The sequence below is a fragment of the Geotrypetes seraphini genome, chromosome 2, assembly GCF_902459505.1.
Source record: "Geotrypetes seraphini chromosome 2, aGeoSer1.1, whole genome shotgun sequence".
Lineage (NCBI taxonomy): Eukaryota > Metazoa > Chordata > Amphibia > Gymnophiona > Dermophiidae > Geotrypetes > Geotrypetes seraphini.
Window position 1 is genome coordinate 65945665 of NC_047085.1, and position 27940 is coordinate 65973604.

Sequence of the window (27940 nt, forward strand, 5' to 3'; positions counted from 1 at the left end):
TAACTTTGTCTTGAATCCCTGGAGGGTGTTTTCCCCTATAACAGCCTCCAGAAGAGCGTTCCAGTTTTCTACCACTCTCTGGGTGAATAAGAACTTCCTTACGTTTGTACAAAATCTATCCCCTTTTAACTTTAGAGAGTGCCCTCTCGTTCTTTCTACCTTGGAGAGGGTGAACAACCTGTCTTTATCTACTAAGTCTATTCCCTTCATTATCTTGAATGTTTCGATCATGTCCCCTCTCAGTCTCCTCTTTTCAAGAGAGAAGAGGCCCAGTTTCTCTAATCTCTCACTGTACGGCAACTCCTCCAGCCCCTTAACTATTTTAGTCGCTCTTCTCTGGACCCTTTCAAGTAGTACTGTGTCCTTCTTCATATATGGCGACCAGTGCTGGACACAGTATTCCAGGTGAGGGCGTACCATGGCCTGGTACAGCTGCATGATAACCTTCTCCAATCTATTTGTGATCTCCTTCTTAATCATTCCTAGCATTCTGTTCGCCCTTTTTGCCGCTGCCACGCATTGCGCGGACAGCTTCATTGACTTGTCGGCCAGTACTCCCAGTACTCCCAAGTCTCTTTCCTGGGGGTCTCTCCAAGTACTGCACCGGACATCCTGTATTTGTGTATAAGATTTTTGTTACTGACATGCATCAGTTTACACTTATCCACATGGTGGCTGGTCCTCATCAGATCGTGTCCGTCAAGATGATCAATGATGTGGTCCTTTATCAGCGCCTCTACCATCTTTCCCGGTACCGAGGTCAGACTCACTGGTCTGTAGTTTCCTGGATCTCCCCTTGAACCTTTCTTGAAGACTGGCATAACATTCGCCACTTTCCAGTCTTCCTTCCTGATTTGATTGACAGATTAGCTATTAGTTGAAGCAGTTCAGCTATAGCCCTTTTCAGTTCCTTGATTACCCTCAGATGGATTCCATCTGGTCCAAGGGATTTATCATTTTTAAGCCTATCAATCTACCTGCATACCTCTTCTAGACTGACTGTCAACTCTGTCAGTTTCCGTCTTCGTTTCCTGCATATAGTCTATCGGCTTCCAGTATGTTGTGTATATCCTCTTCAGTAAATACAGACGCAAAAAATGTGTTCAGTTTGTCGGCAATGGCTTTGTCCTCCTTTAGCACTCCTTTATTCCATGGTCATCCAACGGCCCCACCGTTTCCTTCGTGGGTCGTTTCCCCTTAATATATCGAAAGAACGATTTGAAGTTTTTTGCCTCCTTGGCTATTTTTTCCTCATACTCTCTTTTGGCCCCTCTTATTGCCTTATGGCACCTGCTTTGATGTTGTTTGTACTTTTTCCATGTTTCGTCTGTTTTTGACCTTTTCCATTCCTTAAACGAAGTCTTCTTGTCTCTGATTGCTTCCTTCACCGCTACAGTGAGCCACGCCGGTTCCTTGTTCTTTTTCCTCTTGGATCCCTTGTTGATACGCAAATAGAATGTTAGAAATTATCAGAAAAGGAAGGGAAAACAAAGATGAAAATTTTATAATGCCTTTGTATTGCTCTATGGTATGACCGTACCTCGAATACTATGTGCAATTCTGGTCACTGTATCTCAAAAAAAATATATAGCAGAATTAGAAAAAGTATAGAGAAGGGTGACAAAAATGGGATAGGAAAGGGAATTGGGACTTGTATACCACCCTTTTGTGGCTTTGGCATTTCAAAGCTGACATTCAAAGCAGTGGGCACTGAAGGATTAAGTGACTTGCCCAGGGTCACAAGGAGTGGCACTAGAATTTGATCTCACAACCTCTGGCTGCAGAGGCAGCAGCTCTAAAAGTGAGCCATACCTTCCCTATGATAAAAGGCTAAAGCAGCTAGGACTCTTCAGCTTGGAGAAGAGACGGCTCAAGGGAGATATGATAGAGGTCTATAAAATACTGAGTAGAGTGGAAAGGGTAGATATAAATCACTTGTTTACTCTTTCCAAATATACTAGGACTAGGGGGCATGTAATGAAGCTTCTAAGCAATAGATTTAAACCAGAGAACATATTTCTTCAATGTGTAATTAAACTATGGAATTTCTTGGCAGAGTATGTGGTGAAATCAGTTAGCTTAGCAAGGTTTAAAAAGTATGGATCATTTCCTAAAAGCAAAAGTCCATAAGCCATTATTGAGATGGCTTGGGGAAAACCACTGCTTATTCCTAGCTAAGCAGCATAATATCCGTTTTACTCCTTGGTATCTTGCCAGGTACTTATGACCTGGATTGGCCACTGTTGGAAACAGGATACTGGGCTTGATGAACCTTTGGTCTGTCCCAGTATGGCAATTCTTATATTCACTGAATACCAATAGTAATAGTGGTGTAGTGGTTAGAGCTACAGCCTCAGCACCCTCAGGTTGGGGGTTTAAACCCCATGCTGCTCCTTGTGACCCTAGGTAAGTCACTTAATCCTCCACTGCCCACTTACATTGGATAAACAACAATATAGTTTCAGGAAAGCAAATATAGTGGAGACACTCCTGGTGTCATCTTTGGACAGCATAGGCAGAGTACAGATAGAAGAGGAAGAGTACAGATAGAAAAGAGGTGGTTTGTTTATGTTGGATATGTCTGCTGCTTTTGATATGGTGGACACTGACAGTGGGTAAGGGGGGGATTGGGAGAGGGGCGTTAGCGCCAGTGCCTCTCCTCCTCTACATACCTCTCGAAATGTTCACCAGCCCATGCAGCATCTTCCATATGCTGCTTGCACCGGCCTCGGCTCCTTTCTGACATCACTTCCTGGTTGTGAGACCAGGACATGATGTCAGAAAGGAAGCTGAGGCCGGCGTGAGCAGCAGATAGAAGATGCTGCTTGCGCCAGTGAATATTTCAAGAAGTACTTGGGGGTGGGGAAAGCCCAAACAGCAGGGAAGAGCATGGGGTGGGGGGCACCCAAGCAGTGGAGAAGGGTGGGAGGTGCACGGTGCAGCAATGCTAGGCTCCACTGCCCTGGGTGCCAACCTTCCTAGCTATGCCACTGCACACCGATATACTTTTGTATAAGTTGAGATCTAAGAGTATGCAAGGAACAATTCTGAACTACTTTTTGTTGTACCTAAGAGGAAGAACTTTTCATGTAAAGAGTGGTAGGGGTGTTTCTCAGGTGATGTGTGTACCTAAAGGAGTTCCATGGGTTTGGTGCTTTTGGCCCTATTGTTTAATGTGTACTTGGCAGATTTGGGAGCACTATTCGCTCAATTGAGAGTGTAATACAAGATATATATGCTGATGATGTTTGGGGGGGGGTGTCTGTGAAGGGAGGATGGAATGAATATAATTGCCAATTATATAAGCTATTGGGAAGAGTTAAAAGCCTGGATGAGTAGAAATAAACTGTTGTTGAATGTGAAAACCCCCAGGACAGGAGGAGTGAGATTGACCAACAACTGTATATGCTGATGAGGTAGTTCTGACAGTAAAAAAGAAAAGGAGATCAATGTGGTGATTTTGGATCAGATTCTACAGGCTGTGAAATGTGCATTTTATCAGATGAAATTATTTGAGGACATAAGAATAGCCTTACTGGATCTGACCAATGGCCAACAGTCCATCAATCCCAGTAGCCTGTTCTCACGGTAGCCAATCCAGGTCACTAGTACCTGGCCAAAACCCAAAGAGCAGCAACATTCCATGCTACCAATCCCAGGACAAGCAGTGGCTTGCCCCATGTCTTTCTCAATAACAGATTATGGACATTTCCTCTAGGAAATTGTCCAAACCCTTCTTAAAACCAGCTATGCTATCCATTCTTACCACAACCTCCAGAGCTTAGTAACTATTCTCTGAGTGAAAAAATATTTCCTTCTATTGGTTTTAAAAGTATTTCCCTGTAACTTCATCGAGTGTCCCCTAGTCTTTGTAATTTTTGACGGAGTGAAAAATCGATCCACTTGTACCCGTTCTACTCTACTCAGGATTTTGTAGACTTCAATCATATCTCCCCTCAGCTGTCTCTTTCCCAAGCTGAAGAGCCCTAACCTTTTTAGTCTTTCCTCATATGAGAGGAGTTTCATCCCCTTTATCGTCTTGGTTGCTTTTCTTTGAACCTTTTCTAGTGCCGCTATATCTTTTTTGAGATAAGGAGACCAGAATTGAACACAATACTCTAGGTGAGGTCACACCATGGAGCGATACAGGGGCATTATAATATTCTTAATCTTGTTAACCATCCCTTTTTTGCTTCAAATATTGCAAAGTCAACTTTAACAATGAAGCTACTTATATTGTTTGATATATCTCATAAATATTCAAATTATTTAATTATGTGCTATTAAATACAATCACAACAATAAAACATATCCATATTCTAATTTTCATTCCATGAGCAACCCCTATATTGTGCCAACTCCTTGTCTCACATTCCAGTTCTTTTCTGATGCAGTTCTCAACTGTCCAATTCAGACTTTTGTTGTATAGGAAGCAAGACCTTTTTGCAGTGTTCTTTGATACTGATCTTATGTCACTTCCCTTCTGGATATGTTTAGCAATCTGTTTCTACCCAAAGTCCTTTTCTATTCACCACATTGTAGTCTAGCTCAACACCAACCTGTGTTTCGCCTAGCTGCGTTTTTAGGAGCTGAGACCAAAGTAGAGGTCATTCAAAAGGAAGTTTATACCTAAAACGTCAAATTAATTTTCATTTATCCTTACTGATTCAATTTTATTATACTGTACTTTATATCTATTTATAATTCTACTTTTTACTTTGTACCTTCCTTTATTGTAAAGTTGTTCGTCAGCAGATGTCCAAGACAGGTAACCTCCTCCTTGAAACGATTGCATCTATCTTCCAATCCCTTACTTTGACTTTATATCTGCCCCCTACCCGTTCCTGAGATCTCAAGTTCCCATAGGCTGCCTAATCATGTCTAAATTGCATGTCAAAGCAGCTCCTGATTGGCGAGGCCCGACTTTAGTACAGGAAGAGGCGGTTGGAGCATACGACGAGTGATTTCCTTCACTCGCCGGTGCTCCAGCTGCCCTCTCCTGCCCGGTCATTCATGGTCAGAAAATACCGTGAATGACCGGGACTGCGAATCACAGATCATGAATTCGTGGGGGAGCACTGTAAATCAATGGACTGCAATTGCAGTGTAACCAATGATTTAAATACTTTATTCTGAAAATCCAATTATCTGTGTGTGTCCCAAGGACTAGATTGAAAACCCCTAGATTGGTCAGTGAGATCTTTGTTCTTGGACCTGGTTTATGCTTCTGGTGCCAACTGGAGATGCAACATAGACAGCCTTCACAGCCTTAAAGAAATAAAGTCCTGGGTATTGCATAACATTGACATCCAATAGTGTATTTTGAGTCTGGCATGTACCAACATTACATTACATTAGTGATTTCTATTCCACCATTACCTTGCGGTTCAAGGCGGATTACATAGGAACTGATGATTTAGTAGAATATCAAATTTTATAAATTAACTGTGAAAGTCTGACTAGATGAAAGAATACTAAGAATGGGAATAAATGCAGTGATGGCACCTAAGTCTGTTTCTGATTTATCTGGGACTGGAAGCCCAAAGAAGTAGGAAGAAATTGTCAGATTAAAAAAAAAAGTTAGGATAACTAATAACTTAATGTACCTTGTAATAATCATAGAGTAGGCCAAGAGCAGCAGCACTATCTTCATCTCCATTAATGCTCATCATGGCCTTCGTAGCTGCTGTCAGTGGGTTTTCCAGGTAGGTCTTCCAGGCTTCATCTTCACTTGTGTAAGCTCGTCTACTATTGAATGCGGTATCATTGGGCACCAAGACTACAAGCCTTTTGTTGCTGTAAAACACAAGCAATATATAAAACTAAGGTCAGTAGATATTACCTTCTGGTGTCTTACGATTACATTTGTAATGTATAATATTTGAAAGGACAAGAAAATAAAAAAACATCTGTCTAACTTGGCTATTCAATTTCAGCAAAGACTTAATCAAGTACTCAACCTCATGAATGGAAATAGCCTTGTCAGTGGGTCATCCATAGGTCTATAATCTGGCACCTGCCACATCCCTGATTCCCTGAGATGATGTGGTTGGCTCGGTGCACCCACCAGGTTACTCAGAAGAAAAGAGAGTGTTTGGGGTGGAGAGAAGTGAAAGGAAGTGAGGAGAATAGCATAGGGAGTATGAAATTAGAAAGGAAAGGAAGGGGAAAGAAGTCAACAGCAAAGGCAAAGGCAAAAACAAAACTACAAAATATGTTATATGGAACTAAAAATTCAGACTGACATTCCACTTTTCAAGGAATTTTTTTCATCCCCCCCTTTGCTTAAACTGATACCTATCGCTTTTGAAGCCAGACTCTTTATATTTGGATAAAACTTGTGGAAACTGTCACAACTCACCTCTATGAATGATTATGTTTATTATAAATTATAGATAAACACCAAAAGTCCAACAGGACAGAGAACCCACGGGTATAAAACAGTAGAAAAGGAAGTGGGAACGGACAATGAACACTCCACTGAAGGTCACTGATGTAAACCAACTTGTTTATTTCAGAAAAGGAACCAAGCAGAAGCTGTGGACCCGACACAGCACTGTGTTGCAGCGTCTGAGGAACGCCTGCAACAGGGGTCACTGTGGTGTAAATGTTCACAGATGACAGGTCTGGGATAAAACAAAGTTCGGTCCAACTAACTTGCCAGAGTAACCAAAACCCAGGTCCATCAACTTCAAAAACTGTTTCATCAGGTTCCAGAAATGATAGTTCTGCTAGTAGATCATCATCATCTAATAGTAATAGTTCTGGGAATTTTTTAGCCAAAAGAAATATTCATGGAAGGAGAGGAAAAGGAGGGAACAGGTGAAATCAAAGGGGTCGACCACAAACAAGATCCCAACAACAACAATAGACCATACGGCAATTGTTAATTTATCTAGTAGAATATTAACAGCACATGAAGAACAGGTATTAAATTGTGGTCTATCGTTTGTTCCTTCAAAAAACTTTGATAGTTTCCAATTTAATATAGACTTAGAAAAGTTCATCAGAAAACTGCAGATAAAACTGTTTTTTCAAGAAAGTGATGTTATTCAAAATAGATCAATCATGAGACCACACTCCAGCTGGTCCCCGCCCGGCCCCTTGGACAATATGCTTATGGTCTTTACACAAAAGATACTCAAAGAGTTAGAAGCTGCACATATTGAAGATCAAAAAGGCTTCAACAATTTAAATAAATAACAAAGGAAAGCAATGAGGGATTTAGCTAATGACAAACACATCATCATTAGAAAGGCCGATAAGGGCGGTGCAGTAGTCATTTTAAATAAAGATGATTACATGAATGAAGCTTTCAAACAGTTGAATGATGAAAAAGTATATAAGCAGATTAAATTGGATCCTACTAAAAGATTACAGAATGTCATCAAGAAATTAAAGAAGGACACAAGAGGGATTTTTGACTAAAAAAGATGCTAGATTTCTTTTGACAGCAAACTCCTCTATTCCTGTACTACATTTTCTACCTAAGATCCATAAGAACCTGGAATCTCCACCTGGCCGTCCAATAATTTCCTCATGTAATTCACTCCTTGAACCACTAAGTAAGTTTGTGGACTTTTTCTTGAAAGATATTGTAATGCAGAATAGCACATACATCAAAGATACTGCCCACTTTCTAAGAATTCTGTCATTTGTTCCAGCATATGATTTTCCATTTATGATGGTAACGTTAGACGTCACATCACTTTACACATGTATCCTTCAAGATTCAACAATACAAATTGTTAAGGAAGCTTTATATTCTTCTAATCATGTGATGGATAAAGCTAGACGTCGTGCTAAATATATTAACAGAGAACATCTTTTAGATGATCGAAGATGAAATGAATTTGAAGATAATGTTGATACATGTGTGCTATGATATTGTTCAAAAAGCAACTCTGTAGCACAAATTATCAGGAAAAATTGGGAAATTGTGAATCTTTATCCAGTTTTCGACAAGAAAAAACTTAGAATAGCTTTTTTTTGTAACTCCAACCTAAAAGAAATTCTGTGTCCCTCTATAATTAAAACAAAGAAAACATCTAACATCTAACAATATTGTAAAGAGTCATTTCAAATGTCATTCATGTAGTATTTGCGAGATCACAATACAGACAAAGGTTTTTACTAATCAAGCCAACAACAAACAATATGATTTGAATTTTTTTACGAACTGTAGGTCCACATTTATTGTTTACATCATCATTGCCCTTGTAATTTTTTATACGTGGACATGACTACGAGAGACCCGAAGACCAGAATGTGTGAACATAAGTCTAACTTAAAACGGAATCGAAGTTCAGAGGTCATAGTAGAACATTGTGCCTTATTTCAACATAAATTTCAGGATCTCCGATGCCTCATTATTGATCAGGAACTAAAATCTCCGAGAGGAGGTGACAGGGTAAAAAGACTCAAACAAAAAGAACTTAGGTGTATTTACCTTTTGAAGAGTATGCATCCGTATGGATTAAACACAGTATTGGATTGGTCAGTTTTTATCTAATTTTTTCATTGACAACATGATTTCGTTGCCAGACTAGTGAGGGATTATTTAAACCAATGAGAACATAACTATGTCATTCACTCTATTGCGCATGCGTTAGCGTTCAGGCTATTATAAGCGCAATCTTTTCATTACACATTTGTGTTATAGCATATGGTGTGTTAATGCTAAGAGTAAGTACGTTATTTTATATCTTAACTAATCTAATCTAATCCTTAGGTTTGTATACCGCATCATCTCCATGATGTTAGAATTATGGCAGTAATTGCTTAATCATATAGAAAAAAATACCACTTAACATGATATAACCACTGTGAAGGAAACTTAGAGGAGGGCCTCAGATTCGGAGCATACGCGTAGTCTTATCACAGACTCAACTGTCAGCGTATTTTTTTATAGCTCCATGCTCCAGTCATAGGCCCATACCTCAATTAAATTTTGGAAACTTTTTAATAAATAGACCTTAAATGTAGTGACTAAAATTTAGAACTCTTAAAGGTGAAGTTAAGATATTAAAATTCAGTCCTATTCACAGTGTATCCTTATATACTAGGCAGCTTAATCACTTATCTCAATCTGCTTTTTCTTATTTTTTCTTTTATAGGCTTCCACGTCAAGTTCTTTATTTAGCCTGTCTAGTGGCTAAGTAATTGCTTAATAACATTTTTTTTGTCTTTAGTTGTAGCCCGATTTGTAAACCCTGAAGAAGCCGCTTGTTAGCGGCGAAACGGGTCCCCGTCAGATATACACTGAATGGGGTTATAGCGGCAGACTTTACAGTGCTGTCTGACACAAAGTTAAAGCTAAAAGATATGTGCTTTTGCTTACAACTACTAATGCTGGTTGTGATTCTACAGTACAAAAGATGTTAATCTTTATGCACTGAAGTTTTTGCTATATATCTTTAATATTGAAGTATAGCACTGATCATTTTTTTTGGGGGGGTGGATTCTGTAACCGTTGTTTTTGACAGACACCGGTTACAGAATCCAGCTTTTAGGTGAAGAACTGGCTCCTCCTTCACCTAAAAGGCCTGGCTTTGGGTGTTTGGGACTTAGGCTTTTTTTTTGGTTTATTATATGTTGTAAGTGTAGACGTAGTGGTGGTCTGGGCATTTAAACAGCTGAACGTAGAGGCAGGCCATTATTTTTAAAATTTCCTTTTGGACGTTTCGTTTTTATGAGAATGGACATTTTCCCTGCTTCTATTTTCAGTGTTTAGGGCCTAGGCCAAAAGGGGACTTAGACGTTTTTTTTCTTTTATTACGCCCCTCCATGGTTCTGCAACTGCAGAGCAGCCCTCTAAAATTTATGTTGCAATATTCTGAATTAATTGGAACTGGTGTAAACTCTTCATTGTCAATCCATTATATATAGGTAAGGTTTCTGATTTAATGTTTGAACCAATAAACTCCATGAAAACACCCTGAATGTAAAAATAAATATATAAGTATTTATTAGATAGACAGTAAAATCCCCATTTCCACTAGTGCTGCTCCCCCCAGCTTGTCTAGTGTCCTCCATGTAGCTTTTGTCTTTTCTGTGCTGACAATACCTACTTGACACACCCGTGCACATTTGATTCTGTTAGAAATGGTATCCAGTGATGCTATTGTAGTGTGAAAATATCAACAAACGCTGATGTTTTATACCCTCAAAAAATCCTAATTAACTAGAAAATGGATTACAAAGAAATGTAAATTGGTAGCAGGACCCAGTATGTGTCATGTAAGGAAAACTTATATTTGTAAAATCTTGTATTGTAACTATGGCAAATCCAACCTGTAAACTGTCTGTGTGTCAATTAGAATAAAACTTGTACTGAAAAACTTGCACTGTAAGGATAACTAGGGTAAATTGTAACCGGTAAACTATATATTATGTATATTAGTATTAGACCCCTTGTGTGTGTCTAGTTAGGATAAAAACTTTTATCATAAACTTGTACCAAAATGATGGCAAATCCAGTATAAATTGTAACCTATTAACTGTTTACTATGTATGTTTAACCTGTAACCCATTCTGAGCTCTTTGGGGACAACGGGATAGAAAACTAATTAAACAAATAAAATAAAATAAGCATCTACATTTTTGGCCTGGATTCTATAAACGGCGTCCCGATTGTAGGCGGCGGTAGGCATCCTAACGCTGTCTAACCAGCCAATCAGAACACATGTTTTTTTTTAAAAAAAAAACCTCCTGAGGCAGGCCGCCTACATTGAAGGTGCCTCCAGGAATCTAGGGAGGTGCCCAAGCCCGCCTAAGGCTAAGTGTGGGAGTGGTTTGGCTCAGAAGTAGTCTTAGGCGGAGCTAGGTGGCCATACGCGTCTCCTGAAGCCAGCAGGAGACGCGTACAATGTAGGCCAGCAAAATGCTGGCTTATATTGTAAGTAGATGTGGCTGCTGAGCTTATCATGGCAAGGGATCAGCCTGCCATGATAAGTGCCCCCCCCCCCCCGCCCGAATGCAGCAGGAGGAATGCCCAGTCCTCCTGCTGTAACCCCCCCCTCCATAGAGAGGCCACCCTCTGGACCCCCCTCCCATTAGAACCCCTCCTAACCCCACCTGACCCCCCACTCGGATGCCCCCAACCCCCCTCTTACCTTTTTAGTTGGTCGGCCAACGGGTCTTCCCTCCATCCATCTGGTCCGCCTCTAGCCAACAAAAAAGGTTAGAGGGGGCTCTAGGGGGGGAGTTAGGAGGGGTTCTAGAGGGGGTTCTGGCAGGAGGGATTGGGCATCCCTCCTGCCGTGTTTGTTAGGGAGGGGGGTTGCCGGACAGGAGGGACTGGCCATCCCTCCTGCTGCGATCGTTCAAGGGGGGGGGGTTTCTGGCAGGAGGGTTTGGTTATCCCTCCTGCTGGTAGTCTTCACGAAGGGTGGGGACAGGTTGCCACTAAACTTATTGTGGCAGGGAGATCCCTTGTCACGATAAGCTCAGTGGCAACCCGATTCTCTAACCGGCATCTGTAACATGGATGTCGGTTAGAGAATCAGGTACATTTTAGGCGGGCTTAGGCGTAATTCTGTTTAAGACACCTGTCAGCTTCTGAGACAGGGCGACCTATACAGAATCCGGGCCTTTGGGCTTGCTTTTCTAAAGTAGGCTATTAGGAGCTATTCTGCATGCTGTTAGGTTATTTAATCAAGGAATTTTACCTCCCCAGTAAATATTGGGGTAACTGAAAATCACTATTTGGGCAACACACTTATAATGTCATATATACCAAAGCAGAAATGTGCTGACACCAGTTTGGAAGTTTGGAAATCTTCGGAGCGGAATCGGGACCTATTACAGCTAAGTTGAACTACCTGCATGCCCAGGTTTGTATTGTTGAACTGTGATACTATTAACTTCCATAAGAGTTTGGGTGAGGCATGTACTGACAAAATGTATCTTTATTGTAAACCGCTTTGAACTTCACGGTATAGCGGTATATAAGAAATAAAAAAATTATTATATAAGCTGTCAACTGAAAAGTGAATTTGTTATAAGAACTGATGCAGAGAATTGCTCTGGATGTGTGGAATTTTCTTTTTGAGATCTATGAAGCTGAACCGAGATCTTTTTCTCCACATTTGAATATTCTTGTTCCCTTGTGGTATTCAGTGGATTTGTGTTTAGGAAAACATGTAGGTTGCTGCGCTAGTGTGAATGAGCCTCCCCAAACTGATGCCAACACATTTCTGCATTGGTAATTGAAAATCACCCATTATTATTGTTTTACTCTGCATTTTGCCTCCCTAATTTCTGATAACATTTCAGCATCTGTTTGTTCATCATGGCCAGACGGATGGTAGTACACCCCCTATCCATTTCCTCTTTACTGTACACATGGAATTTCTAAACATTGTGATTCCAAGGTGTATTTTGGGTTCTGTAGAATTTTTAGTCTATTTGATCCAAGGCCCTCCATCAATTCGATCTACCCTATCACTGTGATATAATTTGTATACTGGTATCACAGTGTCTCATTGGTTATCTTCCTTCCAACAGGTCTCAAAAATGCTTATTATATCTATCTTTTCATTTAGTGCAATATATGCTAACACTCCCATCTTGTTTCTTAGGCTTCTGGCATTTGTATAGAGACATTTAAAACAATGTTTGTCATTCCTATTTACAACTTGATCAGCAGTTGACATGGATAATTTGCAATCTTTAAAATCTGCCTGCTCTGTACTTAAGGACACCTGGTCTACTGCATTCAATATTGCAACCTCACTATCAGGATGCCCTATCTTCCCCGTTTTGTTGATGTTTTTTTAAGATACCTTGTTCCAAACCATGCTCTTTTCAATAACTGGCAGTCATCCTTCAGTTTCTAGTTTAAAAGCTGCTACATTTCTGTGTCTGTGGGAAAAATGCTGAAGTATATAAGGCCCTGTATATATACAGTTCTCAGTGGAACAATAATAAAATATGAATAGACTCTGTGCTTTCAGGATGGAACTGGATTTAATTTTTTAAGTAAGTGCTTTATTTAAATAGGTCATTCATGAAGCATTCTTATCAAATCAGTATTTAGTATTTGCCCTATATACCAAGTTCACTCAATCTGTACAGAAGCAAATTGTCCACTGCAAAGGCAGTGGATATATTGTACTGTAAAATAACAGATTGCCTTCCCCTGCTTAATACAGCTTTAACTTCAGAAATCAGTTCTAATAATAAAGATTCTGTACTATGCATCATTTGAAATCCATGTTATGAACAATGAAAATCATCTACTGAAATGGAAATTGGTCAACTGTAGATTAACAGAAAACGCAATAATTTTTGTTTTTCTTTGTTTGTGGGGTGTTTGTTTTTTTAAATAATTCACTATTTAGAATAAATAAACAGAAAACCAATGAGCAAATATGTTTGCACAAGTAGATCATGGTAGTCAAAGACATGGTAAATGTATAGACTGACTCAGGGAGATTCTGTCTCAATGAAGCACTGGTAAAGCAAGAATTTACTTAAAAGTTTGTTAAACCATTATTTTAAATATGTTTTAAAATATATAACTTGAAATCCTAAAATGTAGCTTCTTTATTGTTAATGCAGTAAATTGCAGTTTTCTGTTATAAGTATAAATTCCTCTAAAATATATTTAAATATTAATAGTAAGAATATGGATAATGAAGTGCTATTATTTAACTTACAAAATGGGTCCATCTTCAAACTACTGCTGTCAACCCAATGTAATATAGTCATGTTGCTTTTATAAATTCTGTAGATAATCAATCTGGTTAGCACCTTCCACAAGGCTTCACTATTATCAGCCCTATTCACAAAGGTGCAATAACAGTGTAAAACACATGACTCTCCCCTTCCCGATATTCAACTAGTAGCAATCAGGGTTTCTTTTAAATGATGATAATTGCAGGCTAATTTATGCCAGGATATTCCATGCTGGGTCAAGTACCAGCATTAAATATCTGAGCATATGCAGGTAAGTGGCTCTCACCCCGATCCCAGCTAATATTCAGCCCTTGATCTGGATAATCCACTTCTCTGGATACTGGCTGTACATGGACCAGGACAATGACAAGGGGTTCTGTCACTAGGCTACTTTAAATGGCTCATATGCAGCTCATCTGACCCTCTCCTCATAGATCCAATCAAGTTTTCAAGTTTTATTAGGATTTTATATACCGCCTATCAAGGTTATCTAAGCGGCTTTACAATCAGGTTCTCAAGAATTTTCCCCCCCACCAGTTCTGCAACCTGATTCCACCAATCCTCCCCCCCCCCTGAAAAAGAAGTTCTCACCCACATGTTCTCAATTAAACACTCCACAGCCCCTTCCACTACCCGGGGATAACTGATGATGATCTAATGGGCTGGTGAGGAAGTATATAACATAATAGCCTTATTGGGTCAGACCAATGGTCCATCAAACTAAGAAGTAGCAATATTCCATGCAGGGCAAGCAGTGGATTCCTCCATGTCTTTCTCAATAACAGACTATGGACTTTTCCTCCAGGAAATTGTCCAAACCCTTCTTAAAACCAGCTACACTATCTGCTCTTACCATAACCTCTGACAATGCATTCCAGAGCTTAACTATTCTCTGAGTGAAAAAATATTTCCTCCTATTGGTTTTAAAAGTATTTCCTTATAACTTCATTGTGTCTCCTAGTCTTTGTCATTTTTGATGCAGTGAAAAAATTGATCCACTTGCACCCGTTCTACTCCACTCAGGATTTTGTAGACTTCAGTCATATCTCCCCTCAGCCATCTCTTTTTCAAGCTGAAGAGCCCTAACCTTTTTAGTCTCTCCTTATACGAGATAAGTTCCATCCCCTTTATCATCTTGGTCACTCTTCTTTGAACCTTTTCCAGTGCCGCTATATCTTTCTTCAGATAAGGAGACCAATACTCTAGGTGAGGTCGCACCATGGAGCGATACAGGGGCATTATAAGATTCTTAGTTTTGTTAACCATCCCTTTTTTAATAATTCCTAGCATCCTGTTTGCTTTTTGGCCGCTGCTGCACATTGGGTGGAAAGTTTCATCATATTGTCTACGATGACACCAAAATCCTTTTCTTGGGCACTAACCCTCCCCCCCCCCAAAGGTAGATTTGAGGTATTCTTCCCAATGTATATCACTTTGGTCTTAAAATTTAGTTCAACAATCCTGGATGGAGACTGAGAATTAAGCAGATTCTAAGTCTTTTCAGGAACATAAAAACATAAAATTTGCAGCTGCTGGGTCAGACCAGTGGTCCATCATGCCCAGCAGTCTGCTCATGCAGCGGCCCTTAGGTCAAAGACCAGTGCCCTATTTGAGTCTAGTCTTACTTGTGTATTTTCTGTTCCAGTAGGAACTTATCCAACCTTGTCTTGAATCTCTGAAGGGTGCTTTCCCCTATAACAGCCTCCGGGAGAGCGTTCCAGACCTCCACCACTCTCTGGGTGAAGAAGAACTTCCTTACGTTTGTATGGATTCCTTTCCCTTCTAACTTTAGTGAGTGCATTCTCATTCTCTTCACTTTGGAAAGGGTGAACAATCTCTCTGTCTCTACTAAGCCAATTTCCTTCAATATCTTGAATGTTTCGATCATGTCCCCTCTCAGTCTTCTCTTTTCAAGAGAGAAGAGGCCTAGTTTCTCTAGCCTCTTGTTGTACGGCAACTTCCCCAGCCCCTTAACCATTTTTGTCACTCTTCTCTAGACCCTTTCGAGAAGTACTATGTCTTTTTTCATGTACAGCGACCTGTGTTGGATGAAGTATTCCAGGTGGGGGCGTACCATAGCCTGGTATAAAGGCATGATAACCTTTTCAGATCTATTTGTGATCCCCTTCTTAATCATTCCTAGCATTTTGTTCGCCCCCTTTCGCCGCTGCCTCACATTGCATGGACGGTTTCATTGACTTGTCTACAAATACTCCCAAGTCTCTTTCCTGGGGGCTCTCTCCGAGTTTAACACCGGACATCCGTATTCGTGCATATGATTTTGGTTACCAACATGCATCACTTTGCAATTATCCATGTTGAACCTCATTTGCCATTTCGCGGCCCATTCCTTGGGCGTATTTATGTCTCTTTGAAGGTCTTCGCAATCCTTCTGTGTACTCACTACTTTGAATAACTTTGTATCGTCCGCAAATTGCCAATTTCTAGGTTGTTTATAAATATGTTGAAGAGCACAGGCCCGAGCACCGAACCCTGCGGAACTCCACTTTGACACTTTTCCAGTCCGAGTATTGTCCATTCACTCTCTGTTTCCTATCCAACAACCAGTTTTTAATCCACGTGAGTATATCTCCCTCGATTCCATAGGTAGCAATTTTTTGAAGTAGACATTCATGCGGAACCTTGTCAAACGCCTTCTGAAAATCTAAATATACGATGTCGACCAGGTCACCCTTATCTGTCTGCCCATTTACTCCTTCATAGAACTGCAGTAAGTTTGTCAAGCAAGATCTTTCTTTGCTGAAGCCGTGCTGGCTGGTCCTCAGTTTGTGTCCGTCAAGATGATCGATGATGCGGTCCTTTATCAGCGTCTCTACCATCTTTTCCGGTACCAAAGTCAGACTCACCGGTCTGTAGTTTCCCAGATCTCCCTTCGAACCTTTCTTGAAAATTGGCGTAACATTCGCCACTTTCCAGTCTTCCGGAATCTTTCCCGAATTGATTGAAAGATTTGCTATTAGTTGGAGCAGTTCAGCTATAACACCTTTCAGTTCCTTGATTACCCTCAGGTGGATGCCTTCTGATCCCAGGGATTTATCATTTTTAAGCCTATGAATCTGTCTGCATATCTCCTCTAGAATGACCGTCGTCCCTGTCAGGTTCCCGTCTTCATTTCCTGTGTATAGCCTGTCGGCTTCTGGTATATTGGATATATCCTCTTCGGTAAATACAGACGTATAAAACGTGTTCAGTTTGTTGACGATGGCTTTGTCCTCCTTTAGTACTCCTTTTATTCCCTGGTCATCTAACAGCCCCACCGCTTCTTTTGTGGGTCATTTCCCCTTAATATATCGAAAGAACTGCTTAAAGTTTTTTGGCCTCCTTGGCAATTTTTTCTTCGTAGTCTCTTTTGGCCCCTCTTATCGCCTTATGGCACTTGCTTTGATGTTGTTTGTGCTTTTTCCAGTTTTCTTTCGTTTTTGTCCTTTTCCATTCCTTAAACAAGGACTTCTTGGCTCTGATCGCTTCCTTCACCGCTACAGTGAGCCACGCCGTTTCTTTGTTCTTCTTCCTCTTGGAACCCTTGTTGATACACGGTATATATAAATTTTGTGCCTCTGTGACTGTGCCTTAAAAAGGGACCATGCTTTCTCTAGCGTATTTACAGTGATTATCCTCTTCCTAACCATTACTCTCATCCCTTCGTAGTTCCCTTTACGGAAGTTCAGTGCTGTGACCTTCGTTCTGGACCGATATTTTGTTCCTGTGTTTTGGTTGAAGTGGATCATGTTGTGATCACTGTTTCCCAGCATCCCTTCTACTTCTATACCCTGTGCCAGTCCCCGTAATCCATTTAGAACTAAGTCTAGAATTGCATTTCCTCTCATATTTTCCATGACAGGTTCCAGGAAGCAATCGCCTACAGTTTCCAGGAACTTAGTCTTCCTACTGCAGCTGGAGTTGCCTAGGTTCCAATCTATCTCCAGATAACTGCATTGCTTCCCTTGCATTCATGTTTAATCTTTTCCGTCATTTCTTCCTCAGTCTCTTCGGACTGCCTTGGGGGTTGATAGTAGATGCCGATCTTTGTATCCGTTCCATTTGTTCCCTGTATTTTGGCCCATAGAGACTCTACATTATTGTTAGTTTCCAGTGTGTTCTCTCTGGTAGACTCAATTCCCTCTTTTATGTACATAAGAACATAAGAACTGCCATCTCCGGATCAGACCTTCGGTCCATCAAATCCGGCGATCCGCACACGCAGAGGCCCAGCTAGATGCACACCTGGCATAATTTTAGTCACCCATATCCCTCTATGCCTCTCGAAAGGAGTTGTGCATCTAGTTTGCTTTTAAATCCTAGAACAGTGGATTCCGCAATAACCTCCTCTGGGAGAGCATTCCAGGTGTCCACCACTCGTTGCGTGAAGCAGAACTTCCTGATATTTGTCCTGGACTTGTCCCCTCTTAGCTTCAGTCCATGTCCTCTTGTCCATGTCACATTGGACATGTCGATTCGTTGGAATGTTTTACTAAAGAAATAAAGGATGTTTGTGAAATATATTTGAGTTCACCAGTCTTCTTTGGATTACTCCACTCCTTTATGTTTTGTGATTGTGGATTTGACTCTCCTGTGCTATACCAACCATTTTCCCTTTTCTCCATATCTCCCCCTTTCTTTTGACATGCTGTTAGGGAAGTCATTACAGTTTTATGTGTTGTTGTTTTTTTATTGCTTCATCATGATTACCATTAGTACCTTAAGAGATTGTGGCTCCTTTGTGATCAGGGTATCAATTTCAAGTTCCTTGCCAGCAGTCATTCTTTTTCTGGTAGTACCATAGTAGTTCCTGTTTGCATTTTTGACACAATGTGACATTTGATCAGATGCTCCTAGTTTGCTTCTCTGAAAAATACCTCTGGGGATAGCAGTTCTGCTTGCAGGTTTACTGATTTGAGGCTTGTTCCTCAGATTGCAGATTGTTCTTATCTGCCCTGCCCCCTTCCCTAACCCCTATGTAACCCACACAAAACTTCTTTACAGTATGTAAATGTTTTTGTATCATATTCCAGATGCCTCCTCTCAAGGGTTCTTCATAGGGTTTTCGATTCCGACTTGGATAGGCATCTGCGGAATTCTTCTTTTCTCTCTCTACTTCCTTTTGAATATATTTCATCCAGAATTAAGCAGATGAGTTCTCATCAAGGCTGTGGAATTGGTATACTAAACCTTCGACTCCGATTACTCTATTTTTCTACATTCCAACTCCAACTGATATTAGGCTTTAAATTTTTTGAACTGGTAAATTTAGTTTATATTTACCAGTACTCAGTGGCATAGTGAGGAGGGCAGAGGACAGACAATACCAGGCACCATAATGGCAGAGGTGCCGGCACCTCTCTTCCTCTCAGCCCGGCCATCTCTTCAAATCTTCGCCAGCAGCAAGCAGCATCTCCTACCTGCTGCTTACTCTTACCTTGGCTCTCCCTCTGACGTCTCTTCCCGTGACCAGCAAGTAATGTCAGAAGAAGAGCTGAGGCTGGCGCAAGTAGCATATAGGAGATGTTGTTTGCTGCCGCCGAAGACTTGAAGAGTTATATTGGGAAGGGGGATGTGTAGAGGGGGGAAGAGTGTGGGCGGGGTGCCAATGGCGCAGTGATGCCAGGCACCACCACCCTGGGCGCCTCTCCCTCACCACACTGCTGCCAGTACTTTAGATCCAGAACAAATATATAAGTATAAAATGATAGATTTACCATTGTTATAATGTTTTTATTTTGAAACAGGAGTCAGAGTTGGTATATTTTTACTCACTCTAACTTTGACTCTACAGCCCTGGTTCTCATGCACTATTTCTCCAGGGATAGCCCCTCTTCCTTGTTCCAGTGGTCGCTCTCCCTCTGCACCCCAGCAATCTGCTGTCTCTGCTACCTTGAGCTCAAATAGCTCACTCTGAACTCTTCCTAGTTGGTGAGCATCAGGCACCGTTTTCCTGAACTGTTATACTCCAAATGGATGACTCTGTACTTTTGTCGCTGAAACTAACTGATAGTTACACTACTGATACACAAAGAAAATATATGACTTTATGTTTCCTCTTAACACTGAATGAAGCCCCAAACAAACAAACAAAAAGGATTCATAGCATGCCCACTGAATGCCTCTCATAATTATGGGCAATATATAGACAATCTGAAGAAATCCACAAATCATAAAACAGAAACAGAGCTGTGAAGATACTATTGATGATTTTGCATTTATAATTCAGGATCATTTTATATTGTTGCTCTCCTTTGTAATGGCCAAAGTGGTCAAGATAAAACAGGCTTTATGACTCACTATCAAAAATGATCAAGATAAAACATGTTTACTGACTACAATTATTATACAGTACTACCTAATTCCATTCCTTGGAAAAGTAAGGCATGCCAGAATTGCATAAACGTACGATACAGAATCAAATAAAACAAGTTTGATTGCACAACATAGAATGATTTTTCCAGATATTTTAAACCTAGCAATATCAACATTAACACAAGGGTAAAAAGATCAGTGGTATTTTTAGGCAGAAATATTTGGGGTGGCAACAGGGAGGGCAAGTTAATTATAAAGGGAGCCATGACAATAAAACATTTCCACATATCATGTCCAGTACCACATCACACACTCCTCTCCCTTCCACCCGCACTTTTAAATTAGCAATTTAAAGACACCAGGGCCTTCTATACAAAAAGAAACTCTCCCCCTCCAGACTTTTCAATTACAGCATTAGATAGAGCCTCAATTTCAGCTCCTAGTACAATCTCTAATCCTAAGTATCCTAGACTATTGCAACATCCTCTACCTCCCCTGCCCTGCAATAATGATTAAACAACTACAGACAATTCAGAATACAGCTCTGAGACTCGTCTATTCATTGAAAAAACATGATCACATTACTGAGGCATTCATCAATTCTCATTGGCTTCCAATCCAGGAAAGAATACAATTTAAATTCTACTGCATACTATTTAAAACTATAAATGAAGACAGCCCTAAACGACCTAAACGACCGCCTCATCCAAACCACCTCTACCAGGCATAGAAAAACACACACCCCATTCACTTACCCCCCAATCAAATAAGTAAAATGGAAAAAACTATACAACGGACTACTGGCCACTCAGGCAGCGAAGATAGACAACCAAGTCTCCAACCTATTGACAACAACCCCAGACTACAAGATGTTCAGAAAGAAAATAAAAACTATACTCTTCAAGAAATCCCTTAATAAAGCTTAATACCATGATAAAGCTTAACCCCCCTATTACCATCCCCTCCCTAACCCCAGATCCTACTTTTCCCTCTCTTGGAAACCTTCTCTGATCTAACGTTGTAACCCTTCTTCCATAACTCTTTTTGTAATCCGCTTTGAACCGAAAGGTAATGGCGGAATAGAAATCTGTAATGTAATTTAATGTAATATAAACAATTCACCTCCAGTTTTGTATTGCAAACTTCATATTTCCCAATGATGGAGCTATCCCCCCTAGAACTCACCACACACAAAAAAATATTCAAATTGTGATTATCACCTAGGGATCAGCACGTGCCTTTTACTGCCACACATTTTGAATCAGATTGGGTTTTGTTTGTGTAGTGATTCTACAGGATATGGAGACCCATTACTAGTCCTGAACATTTTTATTTTGGTTGCTAAGAGTCTGCTTTCAAATAGGGCCAGACAGACACAAAATCCTGCATAAAACAAAACAAAAAAAAAAGACATTCACAAACCATAACAGCCTTTACCCACCTAAGGGCTAGATTCACTAACCTTTTTTGGGGACGATTCGTGGCCAATTCCACAAGGCCCGATCGATTCTAAACATGAACAAATTCAAATTAGAGCAATCATAGGAATGCCTCCCCTCCGACCGCACGGATCGCGACTTTATGATCCTGACACATGCTTTCACTGCAGATGGTCTTCGCATGCATTTTGGGTCTGGGGTTTTGATTTTTTTATTATTGCTGGTTTTTTTTTTTTTTTGTAGCACCAACTCTCCTGCTCTCCCCTTCCAGCTGCTCTTGCTGCCTAGACTCTCCTGCTCTATGCCGCCCTTCCCCGCAGTGCAGCCCTGCTTTAAAACCATGGGCTGCGGGGGGCGTGGCCGTGCAGAGCGCAGGGAAGACGTGTTTTCCCTGAGCTCCGCTGTTCTCCCTCTGCACTGGCCCTTTTGAACAATAATCTTTGAGCAAATATACCCCAGAATCTACAGCAGCGAGCATGCAGTTATATGGACAAATTTGTCCAAAAAGGAACCCCGGATATGGCGACTAGAGGCGGCAGAAAAGAACGAGAAAAGCCAAAATCGGGACCGGGGGCCGACGGCAAGATGGCGGGCGCCACGGAAACCGCGGATGCCACGTGCGAAGACATGGTCGCACGGATCACTGAGGCGGTGGTTTTGGCCTTGGGAACCAGGCTGGATCAAGTCACCGAATCGTTGGCAACACTTTCGGCCTCCGTGACCACTTTTAATAATCGGGTGACTGAGGTGGAGCAACGTGTGAGCACTACTGAGGACTCTCTTACTATGGTGCAGGAAGAACTTCGCCAGCTTAAGAACACAGTCCAGAGCACGTCAGAAAAGCTGGAGGACCTGGAGAATCGCTCCAGACGCAATAACTTGCGTCTGGTAGGCATCCCAGAGACTGTGCCGGACTCTGACCTACTTGCGGTGCTAGAAAAATGGCTAGCGGAGGAGCTGCTTACGTCCTCTGCCTTTGGCCCTCTCAGGATTGAGAGGGCTCATAGACTGGGCAGAAAGCAGGAGGGGTCGCCTAAGCCCAGAATAGTGATTATACGAATTCTGAACTTTGCTCTCAAGGATCTGCTTTTGAAGAACTTTAGACAACGGAAAGATCTCTTATTCCAGAATCATCGGATTCTGCTGTTTCAGGATTACTCGGCGCAAGTGGCAGCCCTGCGGAGAGGCTATTCACCCGTCTGCAAAATCTTGGTGGACAAGCAGCTGCGTTTTACCTTGCAATTTCCTGCCAAACTTCGGGTCCTTTACAATGGACAACCTGTAGTGTTTGACACGAGTGCGGCGGCCCGCACACAGCTGAATGTCTGGTTCCCTGATTTGGCGGCTCGCACCTGAGTGGGCACTCTGGTTCCTGGCATCTATTGGCTTGCGGTCCGAGAGCTGCTGAAGAGTGGGGGAGCTCCTTCCAGGGGCTCTCAGCGGGATTTTTCTGAAGTGTGCTATCTATCTGGAAACTGGGGACTGTGTGACTATGTTCTTATAATACTTGCATGCTCATAGAGAATTAGTTGGTGGGCTTTCCATCCTGTGGTCAATAGCTGTAGGCAGTCGGGGTTTTTATGGTCTGTTATCATTGGCCGGGATGGGGTTAAGACCTACCTATGAGTTTAGTTATTTGCTTGCATGGTTGATGCTTTTGTTATGAGATTCACTGGGACACTGTTTTTTATGGGTCGGGGGAGGGGGTCTGGGCCTCCAGGAGTCCCTCTGTTGGAGTGGTGGAGTCTGGTGGGGTGGGGACGGGTGGGGGAAGGAATTGGGGGCAGTGGGTGGGGAGGGGAGGGGGGAGATTTGTGTGGTGCTGACAGGGATACGGCTGCTAGAGGATTGGGTGTTTGGTTGCTGGGAGGGGGGCTGGGACTCCTGGCAACGGTTTCTTTTTCCTATGTTCTGAGGGATGATCTGATCTTTGTGTGGGATGTCCCCTAAAAGAGGAGTGCGCTGTGTGACGTGGAATGTATCGGGTATAAATTCCCCTATTAAGAGGACTAAGATTTTACAACACTTAGCGAGACACCAGGCAGACATTGTGGGGTTGCAAGAGACTAAACTTAGTGCAGAGGAACATGGCAAATTGAGAAGATCGTGGGTAGGCCAGTGTTATTCAGCCTCTTCCCCTAAGGCAAAGGCTGGAGTGGCCTTGTTGATCCATAAGGCGATACCCTTTGTACACTCCCGAGTTATTTCTGACCCAGAAGGCCACTATGTAATAGTTCAGGGCATGCTGTCCCATCGAACTGTGCTTTTGATATCAGTGTATGCTCCCAATAGTGCCCAAAGAGCTTTTTACAAGAAACTTTTGGGGGTTCTAATGTCTGTCTCCCAGACGCCGGGGGTCCCTATGATATTTCTGGGAGACTTTAATTCTGTCTTGGATCCAGTGTTGGATTCTGTTAGGGGAGACCTCCGGCCGTCGGGTAGATCTGACAATGGGCTCCTAGCGTGGATGGATGCTCTGAATCTGGTGGATGTTTGGAGAACTTTGCACCCTGACGAAAAGGACTATACACATTCTTCTAGAGCGCATGATTCCTCATCTAGAATTGATTTTATTTTTCTTTCCCGTTCTTTCTTTTCAGAGGTCTATCACTCAGAAATAGGTGCGCTGGTCATCTCAGATCACACTCCGGTGTGGATGGATGTGAATCTGACAGGGGGCCACCAGGGTGGAGGGGGAAAATGGAGATTTCCGATAGCTTTGTACTCCGACCCTGAATTTAAGACATTCCTGGAGCAGCAGTGGCAGGATTATGCAGAATTCAATGATGAACATGTTGGGGAGGGATGTCTTTTCTGGGAGGCAGCTAAGGCGGTGCTCCGGGATGCGGTGCTGGCTTACTGTGCTCGTAAAAAGAAAATGATGGCAGCCAGGATACTGGCCCTTGAGCGTAAGGTTCGGGAGAGCAGGATTTTGGCCCTTCGCTCCCCCATGGGGTCTCATAAATGGGAATTTCAAATGGCGCAGTCGGCGCTCCATGCCCTATTACATGAACGTGCCCAAAAAACCCTTTTTTATTATAAGTATAGATTACATCGTTTTGGTAACAAGCCGGGCAGAATGTTGGCTCAGTTGACTAAGGCGCGGAGGGGGTCCTCCTCCATCACCTCTCTTAGAGACTCCGGGGGGCGGTTGGTGACAGCACAATCCCACCTAGAACGGCTTTTTGTCTCATTTTATAGTGCTCTTTATTCAGCGGAGGTGGTGGATAGGGATGTATCGATTCATGAATACTTAGATTCTCTCCCTTTACCTCGTCTCTCAGAGGAGGATAGCGAAAGCTTGGCCTCCCCAATTACTCGGGAAGAGGTATTAGGGGTAATAAAGAATCTTCCTCTTTGTAAGTCCCCGGGCCCGGACGGATATAGTGGGGAGTTCTATCGGATATTGCAGGGCCACGTAGCTGACCCGCTGAGAAACTATTTTCAACAGTCTGTAGAGGGGGGACATTTTCCAGTTGGATCTAATCGGGCATTGATTACAGTCCTGCCTAAACCTGGTAAGGACCCTCTTTTGGTGGAGTCTTACCGCCCTATTTCACTCATCAACGTTGACTTAAAAATTTTGGCCCGAATAATGGCTAATAGATTGGCCCCCTTGGTTCCTTCGTTGGTAGGGGTGGAACAGGCGGGTTTTGTGAAGGGGAGACAGGCGGGTCACAATGTTCGTAAGCTTTTGATTGCATTAGCCCATTGTGATTCAAAGAAACAGCAGGCTTTGGCCATTAGTTTTGACTCCGAAAAGGCCTTCGACCGGGTCGAGTGGGCCTTTCTTTTCCCATTGTTGCACCGATATGGGGTGGAGGGGTTTTTTATGGGGGCTCTCCGTGCCTTGTACTCTAGTCCGGAGGCGGCGGTGCTGGTCAATGGGCAGCAGTCCTCGGTTTTTTCCTTAAGGCGTGGCACCAGGCAAGGTTGCCCCTTGTCTCCCTTGCTTTATATCTTATTTTTGGAACCCCTATTATTAGGTATTCGCACTCATCCCTCGATCGTGGGTGTGGAGACTAGGGGTTCCTCCCTGAGATGCATGGCATTCGCGGATGATATCATGGTCCTCCTCACTGACCCGGTCTCGCATCTTTCTCCTTTGTTGGACCTGTTTGCTAAATTCGGAGAATTATCGGGTCTTAAGCTTAATGTATCTAAATCTGAGGCTTTATCTATCCATTTAAATATTTCTCATCTTTGGTCGGATTTCCCCATGAAAGAAGCCTCCTTACAGGTGAAATATTTGGGAGTCTTCATCCCTGCATCTTTATCTCGCCTTTATGAGATAAATGTACGGCCCTTGATCCGGCGGTCCATTGAGAGCCTCCGCCTGTGGGGAGCTCTACCGGTCTCTTTGGCTGGTCGCATTTTCTTATATAATATGATGATAGTGCCTCGCTGGTTGTACCTGCTACAGACTTTGCCAATCTGGCTGCGCCGGGCGGACCTGGACGAATTGTATGGTGCTCTGCGGACATTTTTGTGGAGGGGGCGACGACCCCGACTGCCCCTGCGTGTTTTGATGTTACCGGAGGCGCAGGGGGGTTTCGGCCTCTTGGACTTGCGAGCCTATAATCTAGCGTGTGGTATGAGATTAGTCCGAGATTGGTGTCTTGAGAGCTCCTCCTTCTTGACTTTGTCGGTTGAAAGGGATTTTTTGTATCCGGTCTCAGGACTGTTTCTGCTACATGCCCCTTCGGCCCAGTTAGACCCATTACAACGGGGACATGTGGTTTGGGCCTATATGAGACTCATTTGGAAATTGCTATGTAAACATCTGGGTATAAATTATGATGCTTCTCCTATGTTGCCGTTTGTGGGGAATCCCCAGTTCAGCCCGGGCAGTGACAATCGGGTCTTTCGGCTCTGGCATTCACGGGGAATTCGCAGAGTGGGGGATGTTCTTGATGACAGTGGAGCCATCCTGTCAGCTACGGGATTGGCGTCTTTATATGGGCTGGACCGAGTGGATGCTTTTAGTTATGTGCAACTACGCCATTATGTGCTTGGTCTTGAGGGAACCGTCCGAAGCGCTATGGCGGCGAAGAGTCTAGGTCAAAGCCTGGCTTTATGGGAGGATACTGCTCCGCGCCTCCGTTTCTACGTCACTGAGCTACAATTGCCTTTGTCAACTGAGAGGGCTGACTTACTGGCTGGGGCATGGAGCGCTGACTTGGGCTGTAATATTACGTCTCCAATGCTTTCCCATTGTTTTGTTTTCCTGCGCACTCTTTCCTGCAATATGATACACAGGGAACAGGAGTATAAATTTTTCCAGAGAATGTTTATCTCACCTCGGCGGGCCTACAGTGCTGGCTTTGCGGAGCATGAGCGCTGTCCCAAATGCGCTGTGACCTCCGCTACTCTGGGACATATGTTTTGGGGCTGCCCTCGAATACAGGTTTTTTGGAAGCGAGTGTGGGCTTTCCTGTCTTCCTTATCCCTCACGATGCCAGCATGTACCCCGGATGTTGCGCTTTTTTATGCTGGAGAGGCTCTCTCCAGTTGCTCTGGGGGACAGAAATTGTTTGTGTTCAAGGCTCTTCTCCTGGCCAAGAGGGCCATCTTAATATTCTGGCGGGTTCCATCTATACCATCTTTTCCCCAATGGCACGGGTCCCTTTACGAGTTAGCGCTAGTAGAGCGCAGGATGGCGGGGTCTCATGATGAGGGCAGATGGACTAAATTTCAGGATGTGTGGGAGGGATACTGGTTGTCCCTTACTCATAAGGAACGGAGTATATTACTGAATAGCTAATCGTTTGGGCTGTGCTGCCTGGGTGGGGGTTCATGCGCTCTTTCCCTTGCACTAGATGTGATGGGACTTTTGTCCTGGTCTCTTTACTCTAGTATAATGTTTCTTTTTGTACTTTTTCTTTTTCTCTTTCTTTCTTTCTCTCTTGGTATACTCTCCTTTAGAGTGTTATGCACCATACGGGTTTGGGTTTTGGGGGGGTGCTTGGGGGGGTGGGGGAGAGTGGGGTCCCACATGAAGGGAGGTTGGGGGTTAATGGTAAAATACTGTATTGGGCTGTTCTGGAGCTATGCATACCTGCACTTGCGGGGTTTTTCTTGTTATGTTTATATCTTGATGTTGCTGCTTTGTACAAGATTGGTGTTGTACTATATGTTGTTCTCGTTGCCCAATAAAGAAACATTATAAATAAAAAAAACACTACATGTGTTCTTTAGACACTCAAAAAAAAAAAACAAAAAAAAACCATGGGCTGCACTGTGGGGAAAGGCGGCATTTTCCCCCACAGACTCAGCAGGCTTGCTGTTTGAACGGGCCCCGACTCTCCTGCTCTCCCCACCTCGGCAGCAGCAGCCTCTTCCCTTTCACTGACTGTCAGCTGGACATGCCCTGCTCTCTGCCGCCTTCCCTGTAGTGCGAGCCTGCGGGTTTAAAGCGGGGCTGCACTGCAGCGTGCAGCCCCGTTTTAAACCCGCGGGCTCGCACTGCAGGGAAGACAGCAGAGAGGACATGGGGGAGAAAACAG

At 42.7% G+C, this 27940-nt stretch overlaps 1 protein-coding gene across 7 annotated transcripts in view; it reads right to left on the reverse strand.

Moving 5' to 3' along the window:
* Nucleotides 1-27940, reverse strand: part of GRHL2 (grainyhead like transcription factor 2) — a 279232-nt gene that overhangs the window by 199834 nt on the left and 51458 nt on the right. For all 7 annotated transcript variants that reach the window (XR_004538279.1, XR_004538280.1, XM_033933112.1 and 4 more), the window contains exon 2: nucleotides 5607-5796. Coding sequence is in view for 5 of the 7 variants with exons in the window: in XM_033933110.1 (XP_033789001.1) it covers nucleotides 5607-5796 (190 nt within the window). In the remaining 2 variants the exon portion in view is untranslated. The remainder of the gene's footprint in view (nucleotides 1-5606; nucleotides 5797-27940) is intronic.